Raw genomic sequence first — 25,267 nt, 5'->3', positions numbered from 1 at the left:
TATAGAATTGAAAGGAACAGAAGTGTTTCTTAATGACTGAAGCTCTTTATGTGGTACTAATCCCTTACTGTTTGCTAGGTTTCGGTGGTTGCATGAAGGATGTTAAATTTACACGAGGTGCTGTCGTTAACTTGGCATCTGTGTCCAGCAGTGCTGTCAGAGTCAATCTGGACGGATGCCTATCAACTGACAGTGCTGTTAACTGCAGGGGAAATGACTCCATCCTTGTGTACCGAGGAAAAGAGCAGAGTGTTTATGAGAGTGCTCTACAACCATTTACAGGTAGCGCATTGGTTCCTTACATAAAATGCATAATTTTCATTCCATTCTTTACTAATGTATTACTGTGTTCAGTATTTTTTTTAATCTTTTACCTCCTCTGTCCTTCTCGATGTCCTGTGAAGAATACCTCTATAGGGTGGTTGCCTTAAATGAAGGAGGATCAGTGTCTAGTGCGTGGACCCACGCTCGAACAAGAGAATCAGGTAAATAAAATTTCAAGGTTTACTCTTTCTTATTTTTCATAAGATATTTAATGTCAGGTTGAAATTGTTCAAGAGCTGCCTGAGCACAGTCCCATGCCCTGTGCTCTAGGATGACCCTGCTTGAGTGGGGAGGTTGGACCAGATGACCCACTGTGGTCCCTTCCAATCTGACTCACTCTATGATTCTGTGGAGATAGTCCAACCAAAATTGTTTTGATTAGTGAACCTTGCATAGTGTTTCTGAGAGGGTAAAACTGCTTAATGCTTTGAACAGGTACCAGATTACAGTCATCAATTGTAAAGTGTTCAGGCAAATATTTTTTTCTCATAACTCAAGGTATTTTCCAAATATTTATTAGATTATTTAATTAAGGACACTAAAGGATTGAACTGCATTAACTGAGTAAGAGCAACCATTTATTTGTGTTCATACGTGCACATCTAATGTCACATTATATGAGTGGGCTGGAGTAAATAAATTTATATTTTTCTACGTATAATTTAGTGCTACAAAATCAGGTGTAGAGGAAGGTGATACTGGGAGAGCAGGCGCAAGCTGTGGATAATAAGAGGCCATGTGTCTGCTGGGGAGAAGGTGGTCCTGTGCAAGTTTTTTTTTAAATGACCCGCACATGGGTGTGCTACTCAGTGCTGCTGAATGAGGATTCTTTTAATGAGTAGTCCATAGATTGTGTGTGAAAATGTGGCAATATTTACTAGAACAGAAGCACATGGCTTGTGGAAAAGGTTTCAGGGTAGGAAGATGATGCATTAAGATCAAATTTTTTATACATCTTATGAAGAAAATTTTAAAAACTTTTCTGGTCAGTGCTTTTGCAAACTTTTATCAAGCCAGTAAGATTTTGAAGATTTACAGTTCTGTGTATTTTACTTAACTAACTTTCCCTCTTCTTGAAATTGAAGCCCAATTGCATTCCATCAGTGCAAAGCATTCTTTTGATATGTCATCCAATGTATCACCTTAAAAAATTATGTGATACCTACATAAATATTGGACTTGCAGATACATTCTAATGCAACCTATACTTTGTGTGCCACCCAGAAGGGACAAAATATGTGCATATTTTCATGTCAACCATCTGACAACTGTAAGGTTTGCCACAAATTTATGTTTGCAAGCTGACCACAGCACTGAGCAGTCCGTGTTCCCTGGGGTTGGACAATAATTGCGCTATTTAATTATTTTTGAGTTGGTTTTGTTATATCCCTTATGAGAAGACCATCTGCTGTACAGTACCTTACCTCGCCCTGTGATACACTTCATAACTAATGAAATCAATATATTGCTGTAGTAATAGGCACTTTCTCAGAGTATCACATTCTTTACAGAAGAATCAGAACTTCCAGGTATTGTTGTGCTTTGTTGCTGGTACTCTTCTTATTAAAAAAAAAGGCTGCATTCATATTTAGTGAAATTAAACAGTAAAATTACAAAAAATAGGCTATTTGATGGTAAGAAAAGCGAGTGATCATCAGCAGGGTGAGGGAGTCCACATGCATCTACAGCAAACTCATCATCCATCATCCTGCCATAGTGTTCCTTGGGTCTTTCCTCTGTATCCCTTGTGCAGTCATCTGTGATGAAGCTGTTACTGACCAGACCTTTACTTGGCATAGTAATATCCAAGAAATAGTTAAAGGTTATAAGAAATGAAATGATTTCTTTTTATTAGCAACTCTATGTATATATGATCTTGGTTTTTCAGTTCTTTAAAACATTTAAATGTTCCCTTTTCTTTTATTTTGTTTTGTTTTTTCTTTTGTAATATGGAATGATTAGAAGCAAAGGATTTTTCAAAAAGGCCTTAAAAATCTCTACTTTGCCCCAAGAAAAGTGCATGATATTGTGTGGAAAATAAATGAAAGCGCTTTAATTTTTTGAAGGGCTTCTGTAAAATAGAATGGAGATTTTTAGAAACATTTCATGGTTGTGGCATTCTGTGGCTTAGATACCCAACTGATAAATATCAAACTCTTCCCTGTTGCAGTACTGCCTTGTTTCATTCAGTTGTATTATTATAATGCCTGTGCTTGTTAGCTACATACAATCCACCTCCTCTCTTTGTGAGTGATGCTTAAATATGTTTGATACATGAAATGTTTTTGGAAAATTGCAACAAGACAAGAAGGAATGTTATGTAGATGGAGTTTTGATGGTTTTGAAATATAGCTTAAACTGAATAGCTCAAGATGTGCAGTCATATTAAATCAATGCTGAAAAGTTACAACTCTAATAAATTGTATTTATGCTAATGGTTGAGTCTGATTTACTGCAGCCATTAAAAGTGAAGAATAGGGGCAATAGTCTCCTTAGAAGTGCCATTTTCTCTATTTTCTATTTTATCCTTCTACAGTTCCACAAAATGTGCCAACTCCCTCAAGAGCTCACAGTATAAATGGTTACAGCATTGAGGTCACCTGGGACAAACCAGCTGGGGTCATAGGTGTAATTGAGAAGTACATTTTGAAAGCATATGAAGCGGATGGTCCCACTGTACCCATCACCAGTACTGAGCTTGCTGACGCTGGTATGCTCACAGGTAAATGTTGTTAAGTACCATTTTTTAGGCATATCTAATAACACAGGATGCTTATCCCTCCTTTTGTTGATCTATAAAATACTACTTGTCTGGTTTTGTGTATACACGGCATAGATAACGTTTGGAAAGGTAATTATTTGTGTCAGCATCCCTGTAGCGATTTACTGATTTCAAAGAACAATAGAAATTAGGATACAGCACAAATACTAAAAAGCAATTCCCAAACCATTTATGATCTGGGGAAAAAATGCTTTTTTTGTTTGCTTATATTTGCTTAATATATGTGATTTTTTAAAACCCCTTTCCTATTGTTCCATCCAGTTCACCTAAATTATTCTGTGGGTCCCATATGATACTGTTTGACCTCATGTATGAAAGCACTTGATATAGCTGCCTAAACCTGATCATATAAACCTAACTGATTTCAGTGGGAGCTAGCATACATTTGTGTTAATCAGAAGCAATGTTTGATGACACTGGGATGTGAAGGTAGGTTATTATGGAATTAAGAAATTCGTGGCTTTGTGTTTATAGAGTGAGAATGTTGTAGAGAAAATTTTGGGACACTTCTTCCTGCCAGGATAGCATGGATCTGGCTTTCTGTTCTCTGTGAACAAACCACCTTTTCTGGCTGCTACAACGTTCCTTGGGAAGGAAGCACGTTACAGACAAGAATCTGGGTTATGTTATGTGATGACTCAATGGGGCAATAGTACAGACCAATAGATTCATATTTATGATCTCTAACATCAGTTCTGTAATTCATTACAATTCAAAAAGTGGTAATGACGCAGTGCTCTAAGTTAGTGCTTTGGTTTGGCTCAGGTTTGGCAGTGCAACAGTCTTGGAAAGTGTTTTAATCCTCAGGCAGTGTGTTATTTCCTGAAGTCAGGTAAGAGTTTTTACATAAGTGTATATGGTTTGTCTTGTTACTCTGCCATAACCTATGTATGCATTTTCAAGGGAAAATTTGCACATTTTTTATTTTCTTCGGTTTGAAATATCTTAACTATTTGTGAGTAGTGACCTTACCAGAACTGCATGGGCTTTCTATCCCTACTGTGTTTTCTTTAATGACCTTGTTGATTTCAACATTCTTTATCTATGCTACAAGACATTATAGATTATACTGGTAGAAATTAAAGACTGAGACATATGGATTAGGTAACTTGCTCATAGCTGATGGCCAGAACCAAAATGTTGTTTAATTAGTTTGGCATTATGCCATCATTGTCTGTCAGGGTTATGAAAATGTCTGCACAAGGCTGGACAGATAAGAGGTTATCTGCCTGCAGCTTACAGGAGGTAGTAGAAGCAACATACCTTCACATTAAATGAAGACAGTAAATGGATCCTGGTTCTTTAGCCTACTACAGCAGATAGAATCATAGAATCATCAAGGTTGAAAAAGACCTGTAATATCATCAAGGCCCATCATGACCCCAACACCACCACAGTAACCACTAAACCACATCACCTGTCACCAGATCCAGACATCTCTTGAACATCTCTGGGGATGGTGATTCCACTACCTCCTTGGGCAGCCCATTCCAATGCCTGTCCACCCAAACAATGAAACTTGTTTCTAATATCTAATCTGAATCTCCCTTTTCTCAGTTTGAGGCCATTTCCTCTTCTCTCACTGTAAGCACAGAAGAAGAGACCATTCCCCCACCTCACTACAGCCGCCTGTCAGGAATTTGTACAGAGATGTCAAATAATGCAAAATAAAATTATGGAATTGTCGACTACCATGTTGAAAGGGAGCTCAAGGATCATCTGATCCAATCTTTCTTGGCAAAAGCACAGTCTAGACAAGATGCCCAGAAGTCTTTCCAGCTGAATCTTCAAGTGTCCAGAGCTGGGGAATCCACCACTTCCTGGGAATGTTATTCCAGTGGCTGATTGTGCTCATAGTGAAATTTTTTCTCTTGTGTCCAGTTGGATTCTCCCCAGGAGTTACTTGTGCCCATTACCCCATGTCTTTCCCATATGACTTCTTGTAAAAAGGGGGACTCCATCTTCCTTGTAGCCACCCTTTTAATACTGGAACAAGGTGATAAGATCTCTACTGATCCTTCTTTTCTAAAGGCTGGACAAACCCAATTTTCTCAGTCTTTCCTTATTTGACAGGCTACCCAATCCTTTGATCTTCTTTGTCTCCCTTCTCTGGACTCTCTCCAGCCTGTTCACATCTTTTTCACACAGTGGGGATCAAAACTGAACACGGTGTTCCGGGTGTGACCTGACAAGCACTGAGTAGAGGGGAATAATAACTTCTTTATCTCTGCTGGAGATGTCCTTGTAGATGCAATCCAGCATCCTGTTGGCTTTGTTTGCCACAGCACCAAACACCACAGCATATAAGCACTGACTGCTCATATGACCTAAAGAAGATAAGAATGTCTGTATTCAAATATTGATCTATGTGTCACAATATGACCCTTTGATGAGCTCAGTTGGTTGGGGCATGGTGCTAATAACACCAGTGCTGTGGGATCAATCTCTGTTCAGGCCATTCACCTAAGAGTTGGACTCCATGAGTCTTGGGGGTCTCTTCCAACTCAGAATATTCTGTGATTCTCTAGATGCTCAGGAAGAAAGTGTAAGAAATGTGCTGAGCATAGAATGAGTCTTTCTGTAAGTACAAATTCAGCTGATTGGTTGTGGAGTTCTTCAGCTGAAAACTGCATCTGGACCATCCTGTTTAATGGTCTGTGTTAGAATTGTCTTTATTTTTCAATACATTTATTCCTTCTGTTTCTGTAACTGCTGTGAGAATAATTGTTCCAGTTCAGTTTTGTGTGTGTAAGATGTGCTTCCTCTTGTTATTTATAACTCCTGCCCAATAGTTTAGTTATGTATTTTCCAGTTTTGACATTGTATGAAGTATATAATTCATGTCCTCATGGTGAGGTCAGAGCTGAGACCGATGTAAATTAAATCACCAATCCAAAGTCATTTTACTTCAGTCTGTTGATTTCAGTGAAGACTACACAGGTGAGCAAGTCAGTGGATATTGAGAACTAGTTACCCACAAATATGAGACTTGCAGGAGACGCTGCATCTTTCCCTGATGAATTATCTTTCCTGGTTCATCAAAAGTTAACATAAACATAGAGCCCCACAGAAGGTGCTGTCTTTGCTTACTTTTTAGTTTGCTCTGAATGAAAATTTTTGCTTGTTCTCTCCCTAGTTTCAGGGACATTTCTTTAGAAGTTCTTTTGTTGCATTCCATGAGAAATTGCTGCAGTATTTTCTGCAGTAAACAGCCAGGCTTACTAATGCAACAGCAGAAAGGCGCCACAGCTCTCTGTGGGATCATTGATGAAGAATCTATGGTATTTTTTCATGCCCTCCTTGAAATTTTCATTCCCTGTCAAGCCTAACCACTGCTTATCTGCTGCTTGAAATGTATCTGAGGGCACTGACGACCCTCTTTCTTATTTTTTTCCTTGCAGCTTTTTAGGCCCATCTGTTGTGTTTTGGTTTATACTTACACTGTAAATTCTTTTGAACAATTACAGTAGGGTCCTGAGTCATAACTGGAGCACAGTAACAAAAAGTTAAGAGCATTACCCATTTCTCAGAAGGCTGTGCTGTGTGTGTCACATTCAGAAGAACCTCTTGTACCCTTGTCAAGAAGAAGAAAAGCTGAGCTAAATATTAAAAGTAAAATAGGTCTTTAAATGACCATAATCCCACAGTCTCAGAGGCCTATTTCTGACTCCTCAGAATGCAAAATCCTTCAAAATCTGACCCTTGTAATCTTCCAAAATGTCAAACTGTTTTTTCATTTTCATCCAAGAAAGGAATATTCATCAGATTTAAATCCTTTAAATGAGGTTCTGACTGTTGAACCAGGAGTTTATTGGATAAGGTGATATATTTCAACATAGTGTTCAGTATCTGTATTCTAGGATGAGAGTATAGAGTGTAAGTTCTTGAAAAGCACCATGCTTGCCCATCTTACCTTCAGAGACGCATGTAATAACATTGATGCAAAGTAATAAAGGAGGTACAGAGTCACCACATGTAAGAGTTTTTTTCCTAAAGGCTGGATTGCTTTTTTTTGCATTCCAGTGCATCCCACATGCTGACACCAAAATTTGGAATATAAGTTAGAATCAGTATTTAAACAAATGAAAGAAACTTTAGAACACACTGTTTCCATGTGGTCTGTGATCACCTTTTGCTTCTACTTTCCTTTGGAATCCATAATATCACAGGGTCATGTGGGTTAGAAGGATTATCTAGACCATTGCCCAGCTCAAGCAAGGTTGACTGGAGCAGGTTTTCCAGAACCACATCCAGCTGAGTTTTAAATATCTCTGTAGATGATAGGAGAAGTCTGTTCCAGGTTTGGTCACCCTCACAGTAAAAAGTGATTTCCTGTGTCCAGTTGGAATTTAATTTTCTTCTCAGGGAAGTGGTCACAACACCAAACCTGCCAGAGCTGAAGAAGCGTTTGAACTCTCAGACACGTAGTGTTATTCTTGGGGTTCTCCTGTGCAGAGGCAGGAACTGGACTCAGTGATCACAGAATCATTTAGGCTGGAAAAGACCTCTAAGATCATTGTGGCGACCTATGATCCTTGTGGGTCCCTTCCAACTCAGGATATTCTCTGATACTGTGATTCGTATACTTCAGTTTGTGTCCATTGACTCCTGTCCTGTTGCTGGGCACTACTTAGAATAGTCTGGCTGCTGCTTTGTTCCCTTCTATAAGGTATTTATACATTTGCATAGATCACTGTGAGCCTTGTCTTTCTTGAGATGATCAGTCCCAGGTCTCTCACTCCCTCTTAGAAGAGATGTGCTCCAGTCTTTTTACCATCTTAGTGGCCCTTTTTGTATCATCCTGAATTGCTGAGGGTGCAAACTTACCCCATCATCCAGGTAATTGATAAAGGTGTTGAACAGTATGCCAGAACCCTGGGATACACCCCAGCTGTCTTGCCTCTATGTTTTGTGCCACTGATCACAATCCTCCAACGCTTCTCTTGTCAAGCACGTGCAAAATCCCCATTTTATAAATCAGATTTCTCACACTGTAGAATTCAGGGGATTGACCAGCCTCTAAACTGTGGGCTCTAATGATACCTAGAAATAATAATTAAATAAAATGAGCTGCAAAAAATTCACACACAATTGGTATTTATTCCTCTTAAAGATTTGTCTTTCAAGTTTGTATGATTTTGCAGTTCATCCCACCTCTGTCATTGCTGCAATAGCCAAGGGCTGATGTTGTGGCTGCACACGTGGTAATGAGAAAATTGTGGCTGGCAGCTGCCATTCCCTCCTTCTGTGACACGTGTTTGTAATTACTTTTCACGTTTTAGTCTTTTATATCAGCAGATGAATATCTCAGGAAAAGTTAATTTAATGATTTAATATGGTTAATCAAAGTCTCTGGGCTGTGCTGTGGTTTTGAAAGCTCTGAAGCTGGAGAGTGTCTCAGAAGAGGAGACAGGGCCACCTGCCAGTGACAGCTCAGCCAGGGCTGGACAGTGGGGCCATAGCGCTGGGGGAAGCTCGCTGCCAGCCTGGCAAATGCCCATGCCCTGGCAAATGCTGTCAGCTGAGATTGTCCCTCTCAGGGAGAGCTCTGTCAGTCCCCTCCCTAAGCAGCCTGTGGCTTTGGGACTGGCCTCTGCACCCTGACTGCTCCCTCTGATGGGATTCGGGGGTATCTGTCTGAGATAGATATTAGAAAATGTTGTTTCTCTCAGGCTTATTTCATCTGTGTGGGATGAAATGAGCAGTTTACCACCAATGGAGAGTTTGCTGTGTGAAGCTGTTGGTGAATTGCTTGGGCAATACTGTCTTGCACGTGAAATGACCTGAAAGCTCTTGGTTTGCACAAATATTTTACGCTGAAAGCATTCTTATACTACAGTTAATGAGATTTTTAAAATTTATAGAAAGGGATTATTGTAAACCAACTAAGATAAATGTATGTAGGGCCAGAGCATTAGAAGGACTCCCAAATCCCTGCTCCAAGCTGAGACAAATTTTTAAAGTAGTAAAACTTCATATGTAGATCAGAATGTGTGGCTGGAGCAGCTGCTGCAAGAAGGGGTAGCTGATAGATGTGTCTGTGCCCATTAGGTTTCTGTGAATTGTCAAGTGGTGCTTGAGCTCCTAGTGACTCTGAGTGGCAGAATGGAGGTTCCCTTCTCCTTCCATTTAGCTGGCTTTAGTAGACTAGTGTCATATTTTTCAATATATGAATTTTAAAACAAACTATATTAATATTCTACAGTGTTAAGATTCAAACTTGATTGACTTTAGACCTAAATGAATCTTTTTTACAGTCCAATGCTGTTATATAAATTTATTCTTACAAAATGTAAATTGTGTGATCAAATAAATCTGAGCACTTTACCAAATTACATCAACTCTTAGATACATACCCATATTTTTAGTAATAAAAAGAAGTTATTTTCTTAATGTTTTTCAGGCTAGAAAGAATTGTTCTGTTTTTATAGACAGATTAAAAAATCTGCAAAAAAAGTAAACAGTATTTCTTTGTTTCTCTACACACTTTTAAAGAGAGTCATACTGGAGAAAATAAGCAATGATTAAGTTATTTGGAATGATCAAGGGTTAAACAGGGATAGATATTACAAAGCCAGTACTCTCTGTGGTTAATTAACTCTTGGTGCAAAATTGCACTGTTCAGTTAAGGTTTTCTGCAAACTGAAGCAGCTGGAGAGTTCCTTGTGCTATGGGGAATGTAACAGGCTTCCTTGAACCACTGCAAACTGAGTTGCATCTTCAAAGACAGTGGAACTTGTACATGGTTTGTTATGAAGTATTTCTGTTGGGAAAAAAGGGATCTTTCAAGCTCCCTAAATGCAATAATTAAAGTGAAACTTCTGTTTGTTCTTATAAGCCAAAGAGTTGGAATAGGTGCCCTCCTGTTCTTCATTTTATGACTCATACTATCCTTAGTTAGAAGATGCTTTAAAAATGCAGATGTATGTGACAGATTGATGTGCACAGGCTTTGGGTTCAGAATTGCATATGTGGAAGACACATGTACTGAAACAGTTTTTGCTACAATCTGTCAAAAACAAAGTCAGTTGAGGACTTCCTTTTCTGATTAGTGGACTGTGATTAAGTGTACTGTGGCAATGATGCATCTCGACACACAAGTGACTTTGTTGCACAGATGCTGTTTGACCTCGGGCATTCAAGTTAGCTAAATAATCTGGGTTTGGAGAGGAGAGATTTGGTAATTTTTGTTTTTAAAGCTTTTCTAGAATTAAGGTAAATCTAAAGGTCAAGTGTTGTTCCAGTTGCAGTAGGTGTATTTCAAAACAGGTAATAGGTCCTCATGAAATAGAATGTTAGGGAGGAAAGAATGAAAAAAATATGGCAAAGAAAAGTCCCTTTGGCAAAGTAACACACTCAGGTTTTATGAACAGAATATTAGCCCTCATACTGTAGTAGTAAACCTTTTTTTTTTTATGAGAAGTACTAGTTTTCCACTCAAAATGTGCCACAGTTCTGTGGAATGTGGCTGTATTATTTAAATGTATGAGGACTCCCTTTGAGAGGTAGTGAACAAAAGAAATATTTGCCTTATGGAGAAGTGTAGGGAAAAAAGCTGCATATGTAATATTCTCATATACTATATGCATTAGAATATTGAATGGAGTGGACCTAAATACACAACTACCTTTGACTAGCCTGACACACCCATTTTACCATAAATTCATTGTTGACCCCTTTGCTATTCCCCATATTCATGTTGTTATCCCTTCACTGCTAGAATGAACCTAGCATTTTCTCTCTTGCACAACTCTAAACCTTGACTTTTGATATTGCAAATAATTAAAGACCATTTAAATAAAAGTATAGACAATTAAATACTAGTTTTGCATATAAAGTGGGCTTAATGTTCTAGGTGTGATTCCAGATCACTCTTTTAGACTGTTAACTTTACATTCATATTTAACAAATGACATTATTCAGTTTCATGGGGTCACTGTGTCAAAATGTCTGTGTTAGAACTTTAATTTATTTCCAAAGGTTCTTTGGGCAGATAGGAGTGGTGTGTTAAAATGATTTAGCATCTCCAGTTCCCCATGTGGATTTTAAGGCTTCGAATGTAGTCTATGATGTAAATTTTGAGTTTCGGTGGATTCAGCTGCTCTGTAGTGGCAGACTGAATGCATGGAACCCATATCCCAAATGTGTGAGACTGAGCCTCTTCTTAAATATTGATGATGTCCCTAATCCTATCTCCTGATCAAAGTGACAATTTATCCACCTCTCTCCTGTTAGCATTAATAGAATGCATGCAGGTGTGGCCAAATTTTGCTTTGTTAGCACCCCATCTTGGAAAGCCTGATGGACTCTTACCAGATCAGCAATTATTGTGTATAGACAAGAGATGTCAGTCTGAGAGTGTGATAATTGAGGAGTTAGGGAAAGTTTTTTTAAAGCTGTCAGCTAACTTCATTGGATCATAGGCTATTTTTACTTCAAAATTTATTTTGCTGTTCTTTAAATTAATTCACGTGTAGTGATGATCTTTTCTGTGGGACTGCTGACTTTGTATTTCAGTGTAGTCAGGTGCTGAGTGTAAATTTCACTGACTGAAAGTGCAGGGGAAATGAGTGGGTAATGAGAGCAGAGCAGCCAGTTCTTTAATTGAATTAAAAGCTGGGTGACACCAATGCAGACACCTGTCCAATTACAGACAGGCCAAGGTGTTTACCATTGCTGTACAAGCGATTTGAAGATGACAGAAATCTTTCCGCCCACAGATTAACATAATGAAGGAGAACAGATTACAGTGGATGCTGGCCAAACAGATAGGATGGCAGCTGAGAAAAAGTAGTTTGCTGAAGTATGTAAATAAAATCTGTGCACTTTCTATTGCCTACCTATGCACATCTGTTTCTTTGTTGAAAAAAAATAGTGCAAGAGTACATGTGAAGGAAAAACATTAATTAGGAAACGAAAAAAATTTTTTAAGTTGCTGCCTTTGCTGAATGAATTGTTTAAACAAAAACCAAACAAAAGGTTGTATTTGTTTGCCTTTTTTTCATGCAAATTCTCTCAGCCTTTCACAAACCTACCTATGCAATGGGAAGTCTGTTGTGCTACAGGTGCTTCATATTAAACCTCCCTACTTTGTCAAAAGTAAACGAAATGTTCCAGTCCAAACCTTGTACACATCCTGGCATCTTTTTGATATTCTGCAGCTCTCAGTGCTTGAAGCCGTTGGTAACCCTACAGGATGTCTTCCATGAGGAAATGCAAGGAGCATTAATTACCTGCTTCATAAGAAACAAATGCTACAAGTGCTAAATGTACAAATCAAACTAAGTTGCTTCCTAAAGCGCTGCAGAGTGAATAGAGAGATGGTGTGTATGTGATGCCATGCTCCTCTTGGCCAGGAACTTGCAAATGTCACAGTTAGAGGATTTGGTTCCTACTTGTATTTACTTGTGATTGGGTTCCTACTTGTATTTATTTGTGGAGGTAATCCCAAAGCACATTTTATAGTTTCCTGGGTTTAACCCTCTATGATCTGGAAATAAGTGGAAATACTATCTTGTGTAAAAAAGATGGTGTTTGACTAATAGAATTTCTATGATGCCAAATTTCGTGTATCTTCCAATACTTTACAGGCATAAAAATGCCGAAAGGGGGCCAATACAAGAAAGCTGAAAAGGAAATTCTTGCAAGGGAATGTAGTGAAACGACAAGGGGTAGTGTCTTTAATCTGAAAGAGTTTAGATTTAGATTAGATATTGGGAAGAAATTTGTTACTGTGGGCATGGTGAGGCAGTGGCACAGGTTGCCCAGAGAAGTTGTGGATGTTCCATCCCTGGAAGTGTTCAAGGTCAGGCTGAATGGGACTCTGAGCAACCTGGTCTAGTGGGAAGTGTCCCTGCCCATGGCAGGGGGCTGGAACCAGATGATCTTTATGGTCCCTTTCAACTCAGACCATTCTATGAAAACATTATTTCCTATTTTCTATCTTTTTAATGGCTCTTAAAAATGTCCTCTGTCCATCACAGGAAGATTACAGGAACATTTCTGTGGTGGTGACCAACACAGCATTTTTCTCTCCTGTCACACTTAGATTGGATGTCAGTACAGCTCTCCACTGTTCACTGGGGATTTGCAAAATCAAAACTATAATCAGTGCAAGCCGATGCTGGTCAACTGGTTTTGTTTTAACAATACTCTGATGTAAAAGTGATTACTTGTGAATATCTCTCCATTTGTAGGAGTAGAAGTGCACCCCAGAGAATTCAGATAGAAAGATCATTGCTATTCCAGCCTTTGAAATTTTTGATTGATTGCGAGAAAAAGCATAAATGTTACTAATTCAGTGAAAGCTAATCTCGTATTTTCCATGTGAACACACCTTTTACTAAACACAATATAAACTGGTACAGACTGATGGTTCTACTCAGAAAATAATAATTTGTGCTGTAGCTGTTAACTTCCAACATAAAATTCTCCATGGCCTTTTTGTGATTATAAAGGCCTTATGAGGGGAAAAAATATGTGTTAAATGAAACGCAGTTATGTTGCATTCTGTTAGTGTAGTAACCCAGTGAAGAGCAAAAATAAGGACTAATTTTGTTTACCTGTTTGTGTACATGTAATGCTGAGGGGATTTTCAGACTTCTCCTACTGTAGAACAATTGGCCAGAAATTGCAGTTCTTTGACGTGCTGTTGTTTTTTAAACTGATTTGCATAATCCCAGTGTTGAGCAGTTTTGAAATAATACAGTTTACTATAAATTTTATTTTTTTAATGAAACACCACATTGATTTTACTAGAGCTGTGACAGTCGAGGTGAGAACATGGTTTGAAATAAAATTTGGCATGAATTGGCCTTCTTTTAATTACGTCTGTATTTAGATTTTATATTGCTTTGTTGTTGGACTTACTTTGAAGTGGGAACTGCTGATGTTTCTTAAAAAGACTAAACTAAATTTTTTCCTTTGTAATTCTTCTGCATATGATTGTGCAAAATGTTGCAAAACTTTCTGAAGTGGTAAGCAGTGGTTATTATTTGTTATAACATGGAGCTGATTGATATATGAGAATTTAGTAACTTCTCTTCACTAGCATAAGCAGGACCTGAAATAGAATAAGGCCCCAGATCTTTTATTTTTGTCAACCCGTGGGTGCTGTGGCACCTGAATTATGTTACTGTTGTTAGCATAGCAAATGTATGGTCTGTATGCTGCTACTGAATGGAAGACAAGTGGGATGTTTCATAAAAAATATATTTCAATTTATGGATCAATAGGGACATGGTTGGAGAGGACTCATTAAAAAAAACTTGTTCTGGGAGACAATGAAAATTCCTTGGAAAAATAAGATTAATAACTGCAAAAATTTTGAGACATGGATTAAGGAAAAAACTCCTTCATTGTCACATTAAAATATACACCTCTGTTTTGAAGTAGTGTCTGTAGTGAGCATGACTAAAGAAACAGGTGCATATTTAGTACTGAAAATAGAATAAAATATAATTTGCTCTTAAGTTATTTTGCAAAATTTAAGTCATGGATAGTAGCAATGAAACCTTAAATGATTTTTCTTTTCCACCTGTAACAGTGGGAGCCCATAATACAAAAGTTTATTTTCCCTCTGCATGTGTCTGCATGCAGTCAGTCTGTACTCTGTACATGCATAACGCCTTGTTTGCTTGTATTGCAGGTGTATTGAGGGGCTTGCATCCCTTCACAAACTATGCTGTAACCCTAACTGCTTGCACTTTGGCTGGCTGTACTGAGAGCTTGCATGCATTGAACATCTCCACTCCACAAGAAGGTAAAGTAATTTCAAAGGTCTTGACTTCCACATTTCAGTCATGAATAATAAAACAGGAGAAGAGCTAAACGCTGCAAAGCCATTTGCTGGAAAACCCCAACCTAATTTGATGACAAAGTGCATTGCCAGACCATAATTGCTCCATTTTTTGGGGGGTGCGAAAATGAATCAAACTCCATACCCTTTAATGACATGCATCTTTAATAGCTGTAATGCAGATTAATGGGCTTTTTAATTGCTGTTACATTGTTCATGCAAGAGCCTTGTCATTAATATGAAGCATCTGAAAGATTAATGAAAGCTTCCTCATTTTACTATGGCTCAGAAGTAAATCTAGAGACAGTCTGACTAAAAAGAATTGATTGTATGGCACAGTATGAAATTGAGAATCAAATGGTTGATTTCCATGGTTTCTTTTAAGCACTAAACACCAGCAATAGGCAACAATTATTTCAGTGTGATGAAACTGCCAAATGCCAATTGAGTTATTTATTAATTGCTGTTCAGATTTTCCCTTTTTTTTCCTAAACACTTTTACATGTTGTTGTGCTCAAAGGTTGTGAGTGTAAATTAAGGCATCCTATGCCTACATTAAGAGCTAGGGCATAAAGAAAGAAAAAATGCTTTCAGTTCTGACTTAAGAGTCTAAGCTGATATGTATTGCACATCAATTACTAGAACAAATGCCCCAAAAATATCAGTGACATATCTAACTTTCTTCTCAATTAAACATAAAGTTCACATCTCCTGGTTCTGTCATCCTAAAGCCATATTAATCCAGTTAAAATAATCAGTTACTCCAAATCTACACTAGTAGAATAATGAAGACTTTGACATGTATTTATTGGACAGTAGTTAATCTTCCATGATGCAAAGTAGTTTTCAAAATTCCCTCCCTCTCACAGTTCTTTGTTTTATCTTCTCATGTAAACTAGGTTGTAATACAGTACCAATAAAGAAAGTAAAATTTTGGCATGAAGTCATGTGAATTATAGCCATAATAATGAAAAGGATGCTGAAGTGTTTAACTGCTGCCAAGGCAGGTTGTTATGTGAGATGTTGTTGTGATGAGGGCAGTGCTGAAGACTGCAGTCTAACATTGCTAGAACAGAGTTTTGGTGTGACCATGTCAGTAACTGCCAGCAGCACCAATCAAACCAAAATCCATTTATTGCCTCTCGGATGCTCAAGATAAACTGAGATTGTCTGGTGGCATTGTCCATGAAAGGGTGCAGCCTCTGACACCCAAATACTTAATGGACCCTGTGATATAAACATGAAGTACATTATTTCATTATTTGTGTATTTCTTTCTGCTGTGACATAGCAATTAAAAATAAATCGTTTATATCCTTTTTCTCAGCTTAGTGAATAAAGCAAAAAATCCTTACCTGTCATAATGGAATGGTTTAGGCAAAAGTAGTTTTTTTTTTTTTTTCTCCAGAGATTGAATAAAGCCATGGGGAACATGTGTTTTATCCCTCAGAAGAATTGAACAAAAAGTCAATGTGTGGAATTTCTATTTTTGGACTCTCTTGTTGCATGCTCTTAGTAACAATAAATTGGTGATACAAAAGACAGACACCATATCACACCCTCCAGCTATCCCTGTTTCCCTATTGAAACATTCATTACTTTATATTGTTTTCACATTGCCAGGCACTGCTAGTTATTGTTTTAAATTGCTAGCACAGAGCTTGTAAATTACAAGATATTTCTCCCAGAAAAGGCCTCAGCTCTGCTCCGCTTGCGATATTCACTGGGATTCCTTGGGCTTCTACTGTATAACTCATTGGAACACTGAAAGAACTTGACTCTTAAATTATTATCCATTGCCAATTCCAGTATATTATATACATAAAATCTACATTAAACAAACATTACTAAGTGTATTGAAATACAAAAAGTTTGAAACAAGGTGTGGTTCCTAAGAACACATCATCTGCATTGGTGGTTAGAATGATTCCTAACACTTCATAGTTAGGAATAAAAACCCTGAAAGACGAGAAAATAATTTGTATTAAAAAAAAGGACTGCACTAAATCCTGTACCTCTCACCTTGATCAGTGTTACCAAGTTGGAAAGATAAATTTATAGAAGCATAATTATTCTCCTTAAAGCAAAGAGTATATTGCTGTCTTCCAGAGAGGTTTCTGTTTGGCTAGAAATATTCACATAATATAGGAGACTTCTCAAAATTCTGATGTGTTGCAGATATAAAATCTTTGAAATTTCAGCTTTACCAAAAATCATTCTGGTAATAGCTTCTTATTGAAATTCTTTATTATTTGTGGAAAGACAATATAGTATAACTTTATGCATTTTTTTCACCAGCCCCTGAAGATGTGCAACCACCCACAGCAATATCTTTTCCCACCTTCCTGCTGATGAGTTGGAGTCCACCCAGAGCACCAAATGGTATTATTACAGAATATACTTTATATATGAATGGGACACCAATTTACTCTGGAAATGGAACTAAGTATGTTGTAAAAGGTGAGTTCTTTGCTAGGTAGCATGTCAGATGGGTATCTCATGGTTGCAATGAACAATTATATGATTCATACCTTATTTCAGAGGAAAGAAAAATAAATCTGAAATTGACTGTTTAATATTTTAAAGCATCTTACTCTTTGCTGGGACTTAGAGAAATTAACATTGCCATGGTGTAGCTAGATGTTGTGCCTCTTTTACAGGATCTGAGTCATGTTTTTAATGGTTTTATAACATTTTTAACTCATACCATCCAGCTCTCAAAACAAGTAAACTGCCAACTGTTGGAGAAATTATACACAGGTTTAATAGTTTTTCTTACTGCCTTCCCTAAAGATTCTTAATTAGAGAGATACTTCATTACTTACCTGAAGAGCCCCTAATTCCTAATTCATTTATTAAAATATAAACAAATTATCTGTTTTCTTTTGATAATAGTTGTGCCATGTGCCAATAGCCAAATTTTATCAATTATCTTAAACTGTTACACTGAAGTTAAGTTGGCAATACAGTGAAGCACGGTAATCTGACTTTCTATTTTAATGTAATTGGTGTAATTTAATGAATTTTCCAAATTACTTGTTCAGACATTATGCAAATAGCAACAACAAAAATAATATTGAAAACCAAACCGAAACAAGAAAAACTTCAACAACAACAATAACAAAAGGAACCAAACAAAAAAAAATCAACAAAAAAAAACCCAAAAAGAAAACACAGAGCTAGAAATGCCATGCCACAGCATGAGCTCTATTGTGGACCCATCAAAATTTGTATATCTTGGTAGGTACAAGAGAAAATAAAGCATTTCATATTGGACAACGTGAGGGGAAAAGGGTACCATGGCTGTACTTTCTTTTTAATGTAAGGTCTTAAAATTCAAAACCATTTCTGCATCTTGAGTCAGTATAAAACATATTTAAAAATTCATATAGTTCAAATTTCTTTGCCTTGCACAGGCCATAAGGTACTGGTGTGGTGGGTCAGTTTTGACACTGAAAAATGAATCCAGTTAGGGAACCTCTTGAAGGCTGTTGATGATCACTATAATAAATAGTGCACACTTTAAGTCAAACTTTTTCATTCTGTATTCAAAGGTAATGGATTTTTCGTAACCATAGTAACCTTAGTGTATTTCTGGATAAATACATGAGGTATATACATTCTGGTTTTATTTTTGAATATAAACTACCACATTATGTATTACTAATAATATGAAAAATAGGATATAGGTTAGCATAATGACAGCTCAAACTAGTGTGCATTTTTCTTCTGCAAAAAATAAATATTTATCAAAAGTGTAGGTTCAATTAATTTCTCCCCCATCTCCCCAGTTTTCTGGTATTCTTGCAGTGCCATTTATCTTTTTTTTGCAAAATTTCCATTAATCTCTCATTGCCATATCATAGCACTGTTCTTAAAATTTTTGAAGTGCAAATACTTGTGCTTCCAATCTTACTAAAATTATTACTGAAATTTCATCATAGGTTCATAATTTAACCAAAATGTTCATTTGCAACTGATTATAAATGGGCAAGTGATGTAAAACATTTGAGGAAAGGTTCACCATGATGTTGGTTGGTTGGTTTAGATTCATGTCTGCTTGCAGTCTGAATTATAGCCAAAATGAATGCTTATTGATAGAAATTATGGTCAAGTAACTTTTTTAATGCTTCTTTAAAAATATAGAAAGCATAAGACTTCTAACCTTAAATCTTGAGTGATATGTTAGAATACATTCAGCTGAAGTAGTCAGATGAGAGAGCTCATTTGGTTCATAAGTTTTCTAAACAAACTCTTGTTGCTTTTATGTAGAAATTATTTATTTATCTTTTCCTAGAAATTTTTATTGATCCTGTTGAGCATTTAATGACCTTGGTTTCAGTTAACCTAAGACACAGATCTAAAGAAAGCAGAAGGTCCTAACTTATTCAAATGAGAAGGCTGGATCAGATTGTGTTACTGTAAGCTGTACACCACAAGACCCATTCTTTTCTACGTGGTGTGGAGATCAGTCTGTTTACTTTGGGTCCATTTTTTGTAGCTGCCAATTTCTCCCTCTGCCTGAGGGAGAAGTGGCAATGTGAGCCAGCAGGCTGGGATTTGGGTCAGTAGAAATCCCAGTCCTTGTGAATCGAGTTTATTCAAGATCATGCTTAGATCTGCGTATATCTTTAATTTGACCTGATTTTGCTTCCTTTCAGAGCCCAAGATTTTCCAATTTTATAGGCTAGATTTAAAAGAGGTATAACGTGATCTTCTTTTTTATTTCCCCAAGGGCTACAGTTTTATAGTGAAAAGTTGGACCTTTTGGTTTTGGAGTATTATGTTATATAGGTCTTGGGTTTTCCCATATAACTATCCTTTTGTTTTCAGCATTTATGCCAGTGATTTTGGTGTCTTATTAGCCACAACGTAATACACTATTGACCCTAGACAGAGAGACAAAGCTCATTATCTCTGACATCTAAAAATTATTGACTCACCAAAATAATTTTCCTCATTTAGGAACTATGACTTACTTCCTGGCCAGTAGTCTATGCCAGAAAGTCATAGATTCTTTCTGTGTTTTTGAAGTGCTGTATCTATGGAAATGTGATGGTTTTCTAAACCTTTCTTTTTAAGAAGACATAAATTCTGTTTAAAAATTAGTACTTCACTGACTTTCATTTTAGACCATGGAAATTGCAATCAGTTTAAGCTAATCAATCCATAACTTGAGGAGGGATATGTTTTCTCAACACCATAATAGCAAATATATTGTTAAATTAATTTCTGATCTTGGCAGTTATTGAGGGCTTGAAATACTCATTGATTTTCATGGAAATTCAAGTATTTGTTTCCTCTAGGGGCTGAGCTGTAATTAAAAAGGAAACCCTTTAAAAGCACATATGGCAAATGTACACTTTACCACATTGAAAAAGGAGACCCATTAGGAATCCATCATCCATTAGTGCCTTTAAATATTTCCCCCATATTGACAAATTTGGTTTTGTGTTGTGAGTAATAAAACACTGAAATGAACCAGCCCCTCTACCACAACACCTGTATTAACTGTCTGCCTGTGATTTTTCTGCCTCCCACCTTTATGCATGTGCTTTATGTGGTGTATGTTCTACTTGCTCATGCAGTCTGGGTTGTATTTCACATCCTATATTCCAGTGAAAGCCTAATCTCTCCAAGGGATGAGCCCAGAGGAAATAGTCCCAGATTGTGGGTTGAACTTCAGCTGTGTGAATCCATGCCCCTGTATTTATGCTTTCAGTTGCTCTGTGTGTGAATGCAGAAGCTCCTGTAGCCAAGACCGTCATCTGCAGCTCAGAAGAGTAGTTGCAATAGGATTCTGCTCCCCAGACCATCAGACCTAACTGTTTTGTAGATGACTAGCAGCTGTGAGGAGCTGGAGAGGCTTCCACAGTTATCTTCAGAGCTCTTAATGTATTGATCTTAAAAAGGCTTCTGATTTTAGGAAAATCTGAGCTGGTTTTCCCTGGCAACAGGAAAATATTCTTTTCATTCAAACACTCATCGCCAAAACCAAAGTTTCTACTTTGAAGCATGAAGAATTCTTAATATAGTTATTTTAAAGATATTTTAAAATTTATGCAAGGTATCGCTTCCTGTCTTCTCTTTTGTTTAGTCTCAGAATTTTTCTACCTGTCTTCGATTAAAAGGGCTACAGGGTGGGTTTTATCCTGAAAAGTAGTAGACTATTGTCTACCAGCCTGAGCTGGTGGTGCCAATACCACCAACAGAAGAGTGATCTAATAAATGTAGAATGTTATAGCATAAGCAGAGATGATCAAATGTGACCCAAGTGCTCAGGGTTTTGGGGTTTTTTTGGGTTTTTTCTCAGGGGGTTTATTTTTTGTTTGTGTGTTTGTTTGGTTTTTTTTTTTTTTTTGTGGATGAGGAACCTAACTGATGTGAAGAAACTTTAGAAAAAGGTTAGAGCAAAATGTTCCTGTGTTCTTAAAAGCTGAACATTTGATGGACTGAGAAATGGTGCTCATTGTCTAACATGTTTACAAAGGGAAATGACTTTGTGGGTACATTAGAAAACAAACAAGACAAACAGTATGGATCTATCTTTGCTCTGAGCTTGGCATTGAGGGTGTATATCTGCATTTTCTGCAGCACTAGGTACTTGACAATGTTAACAAATTATGTTCATATAATTTTCCTAGCAGAATCTAATGGTTCTCATCATGAATCTTTAAAAGGAAGATTTTCTTATTAAGACTCAGCTGTATGAAACCTATTTTTCTCTGCCAAACTGGAAGAAGTGTTTCCAGTTTTTCAGGAAAGAAATCATGTCACCTATGTTACAAGGGCAGACCCTTAACTGAGTTAAATGGGTACAGAGTTATCCTAAATTGCATGTCCCAGAGTTTATAAAAAAATGTGACAGAGTACTTTGTAACAGGTTTGTGGGCAAAATATTAAGAAGAGCCTTGGACAAGGTGAGGAAGAGCTGTCTTCACTTTTTTTTTTTTTTTTTTCTGAGAGCATGAACTAAGTTTTAGCTTATTCAAATTGTTATTTGACCTGAGTGTGGAAAGGCTGATCTCACAAAACCAGGTTAGAATGGCAGCCTTGTTTTATTGCGAGGAAGAGACAGATGTTTGACATCTGTTCAATCAGGGCTTAACATATTTGAACTTAAAAAAAAGGGACAATCCCAAATTAGTACCTGTATATTTTATGTTGCTCTAAACCAGTAGTGATTACAGTACACATCATGCACAGCCATGTGAAATGACTACATTTTACAGAAAAATTGGCAAAGTTTTTGGTCCTTCATACCCCAGGAATGCTACTGCTTGTTTTAAATTAGAAATCATGATAATAAAAGCAGAATCCGTCATAATATCAGTATTGCACTGATTGCTAAGTGAAACAATTTGAGCAAGAAAATCCACAGAGTTGCATGTAGAAGATAATTGCAGTAAGATGTATCACTGCAAGAGGCTGAAACACTCAGAAGAAAATCCTTATCCTATTTTTAGGGAGTTCTTTTGGTTACTTTTCACAATTTTCTGCTATAGCCATGTTTAAGAACAACAGTTTCTAACCCTAAGGATTTGCCTTCCTTTGTTTTATGTCCTGCTCAAGGATGACTGGCAGCTTTTGCCTTAAAGGACAAACAATAGAGAAATTCTGTAGTCCTGTGGTATGAGTTTATTTTCCATCTTCCAGGTGGCAGCAAAATACTTATAACTACTAAATGTAATCAGTGTGTTCTTTCACTACAGGTTTTTGAAAGAGTTGTTTGCTATCAAATACAATGTTAGTGCTAGATTTATAGATATTATAACTCTGAATGTCACAATTCCTCTTTTTTTTTTTTGTTAAATAGAGACTTCTTTAGCACCATGGTGAACAATAAAAGTCAGTCTTCACTTCTTTGCAGCTAGAATTGGTTATCTGAAACATCTTGCACATGACCCAGTGAGACATGGCCCAGTGTCTCACCCTTATTTTAGGGTCTTGTACTACTATGCAACAGTGCCAGGCCAACATATGCAGCTGGTAAGTCATACGGGATGGCTTATGAAGAATGCCTGCTGCTTCAGGCTTTATTCTGGCCCTGGCCCATGCATTTAAGTGAACATGTAGAGGTGCACCTGGCACTAGAGGGCAGGGTATGCCAGCCTGACAGGAGAAGCTGCCTTCCTCTGAAAGTTCTAGGGCTGTAAGGAGGCACATTTGATACACCTGAAGTGACAACACTGACATTGCCGGTGACGGGTGCTGTGGTAATTAATTCCCCAGCCCCAGAATGCAGATTCAGCAGGCACAAAACCAAAGGGCAAATGGGCTGTCTGAGCCTGGCGTTCCGGTATTTCAAACTCAGACAGAGAGATCTGGTGCACTCGTTGGACTTAATAATACACATCTGGGGAATTTAGAGGGGAGGAAGGCAGGGGAAGGGTAAAAGCATTATGTTTATTTGTAGCAGCTCTGTTGTATCATTTTCTATTGCAGTGCATTAGTGCAGTGTTAAATAAAATCTGCTTATTTAAAATCCTTTTAAATAGTGTTTAAATATTTCCTGCTGATACAATCTGCTAAAGTAGTTATCCTTGCTGCAGATTTCAGTTAACCTTGTCGCAGATATTAAGCCTGAAGCTACACAGACTTTTAGGGACCTTGATTATAGAGCAAAACCTAATGGTGTCATTATAAAACCACAGCTGGACAAGCTTCTGGAGTCCTTGTCCTTTGATCAGATTTGGGTAACACAGCAAGCCAGGAGAGAGCTCACGCTAACCCTGCTGGAATTGCTGAGCTCTCAGGTTACTTGAGTACCACTTTCTAAAAATTAAAATGCAACACAAATTATAAAATGAGAGTGATTGGGACCTTCCAATCTTCTGCATGTACCAAAGTGAACTGGAGCAAAATAGCTTCTCCAGAGCTAATAGCTGTAGAACAGGGAGAGTGTTTATTCTATCCTTTCCCTTCTGGCACATAAGAATTATTTTGGCTATGGGCTCTGTTTTCTAAACAAAGAGAAGAAAAGATTGATTTCCTGCCTTGTCTAAATTCCATGATAAGAAATTAAGCCCCTAAAACTGTAAAACTTCCAGATTATTTTTTTCTGTAGTATTACTTCAAAATATTTGTCAGAATTAGGCATCTGTAATCCTTTTGTTCTGTATTTTCTTCTTCAATATCTAGGTTGGTAAGCAGATTTAAAGATGCTAAGATATCTTCAGAAGACAGTGTCTACTGAGAAGGACACATTTAAATGAAGAGTTCATTGAGTTCAATTTGTAAAATGTGAATTTACAGCCTTACAGCCCTTTTTCTTTTTTTTTAAATCCATCAGCAGAGCTTACTTCTTATTGTCCACATATAATTGTCTTGTAGGTGTTCTGCACTGGCATGTGGATGTGTAGGTCTTCTCCAAGATACCCTTTTTGCAGTTAGATGGCAAATTCTTATTTTGCTACTTTCTGAGATCAAGTTCTTGTAATGTCGTGTGTGTGAGCCTCTCTTGGGTAAACTGGCCAAATCTTGTCTGCTTTGCACTTGGATTTTTCTGAAGGGCTAATCTATTTCTCTGCATTTTGTCTTTAGTCAGTGAGAGCTTCACATCAAGTGTCATAGTTTGTCTTTGTGAGCTGCTGTCTCATGGTGACTAGCTTTGTTACTAAATATAATGAGAACTCTTTAAGATTTGCAAGAACTAGGATATGCTTTCTTGGCCATGTTGTGCTCATAGCCTGAAGTACTTTTTGTGGGATCTTGTTTTAGCAGTATGCCTGGTAATTATGGTTTGCCTGAAGCTGGTAAAACAAAATGGTGGCTTTCATTCAGGTTTTAATTTTTCTGATAAAATGGACACATAAGCTTATTGTTTAAAGCAAGTTTTCATTCAGTCACAATTTCATTAAGTGCTTTAGAAAACATCAGGAACTGCGCATGGTTTTGTGTTGCAATTATAAAAAAGATATAGATAGATCAAGAAAAGCATCTCCCCTTTTCAAAAAGATTTTTTTTGTTTTGTTTTGCCGGACCATTCTGAGATACTTGGTAAATGATTTATGCTTAGTTTCAGGTAATGCTAGACTCAGGTAAATGAAGTTATGACACCTCTTGCACAGATGGACTAAGCCCAAACTTGCTGCTTCTGCTTGAATCTCTACATATCCATTTATAAGGACACGCCTCACTTAGCCATAATTTAATAGGCTTGGATAGAGTGGGGCAGCCTTCTTGATAGTTCCAGCTGCATAATGAAACTACTCTCTGAGCTTTTCCTTATGCCCTGGAAAAGATACTTATAGTTCTCCTTATTAATTTAGGAACATTTGGTCTCCTAAACTGCTAAAGAGTTGATGAATATTTAATTTGAAATAGATATTTTATTCCATACTTCTGCATTACAAAGTGTGTTGG

General features: G+C 37.3%; 1 protein-coding gene across 1 annotated transcript in view; it reads left to right on the top strand.

The window, feature by feature from the left end:
* Positions 1 to 25,267, top strand: part of USH2A (usherin) — a 374,998-nt gene that overhangs the window by 146,850 nt on the left and 202,881 nt on the right. The window contains exons 28-32 of the mRNA XM_064709111.1: positions 79 to 282; positions 405 to 485; positions 2,861 to 3,046; positions 14,754 to 14,867; positions 17,201 to 17,362. Of these exons, the coding sequence (XP_064565181.1) occupies positions 79 to 282; positions 405 to 485; positions 2,861 to 3,046; positions 14,754 to 14,867; positions 17,201 to 17,362 (747 nt within the window). The remainder of the gene's footprint in view (positions 1 to 78; positions 283 to 404; positions 486 to 2,860; positions 3,047 to 14,753; positions 14,868 to 17,200; positions 17,363 to 25,267) is intronic.

Source organism: Zonotrichia leucophrys, chromosome 3 (assembly GCF_028769735.1).
Source record: "Zonotrichia leucophrys gambelii isolate GWCS_2022_RI chromosome 3, RI_Zleu_2.0, whole genome shotgun sequence".
Lineage (NCBI taxonomy): Eukaryota > Metazoa > Chordata > Aves > Passeriformes > Passerellidae > Zonotrichia > Zonotrichia leucophrys.
The sequence above is the reverse complement of the archived record's forward strand: the minus strand, read 5'-3'. Positions and strand labels throughout refer to the sequence as shown.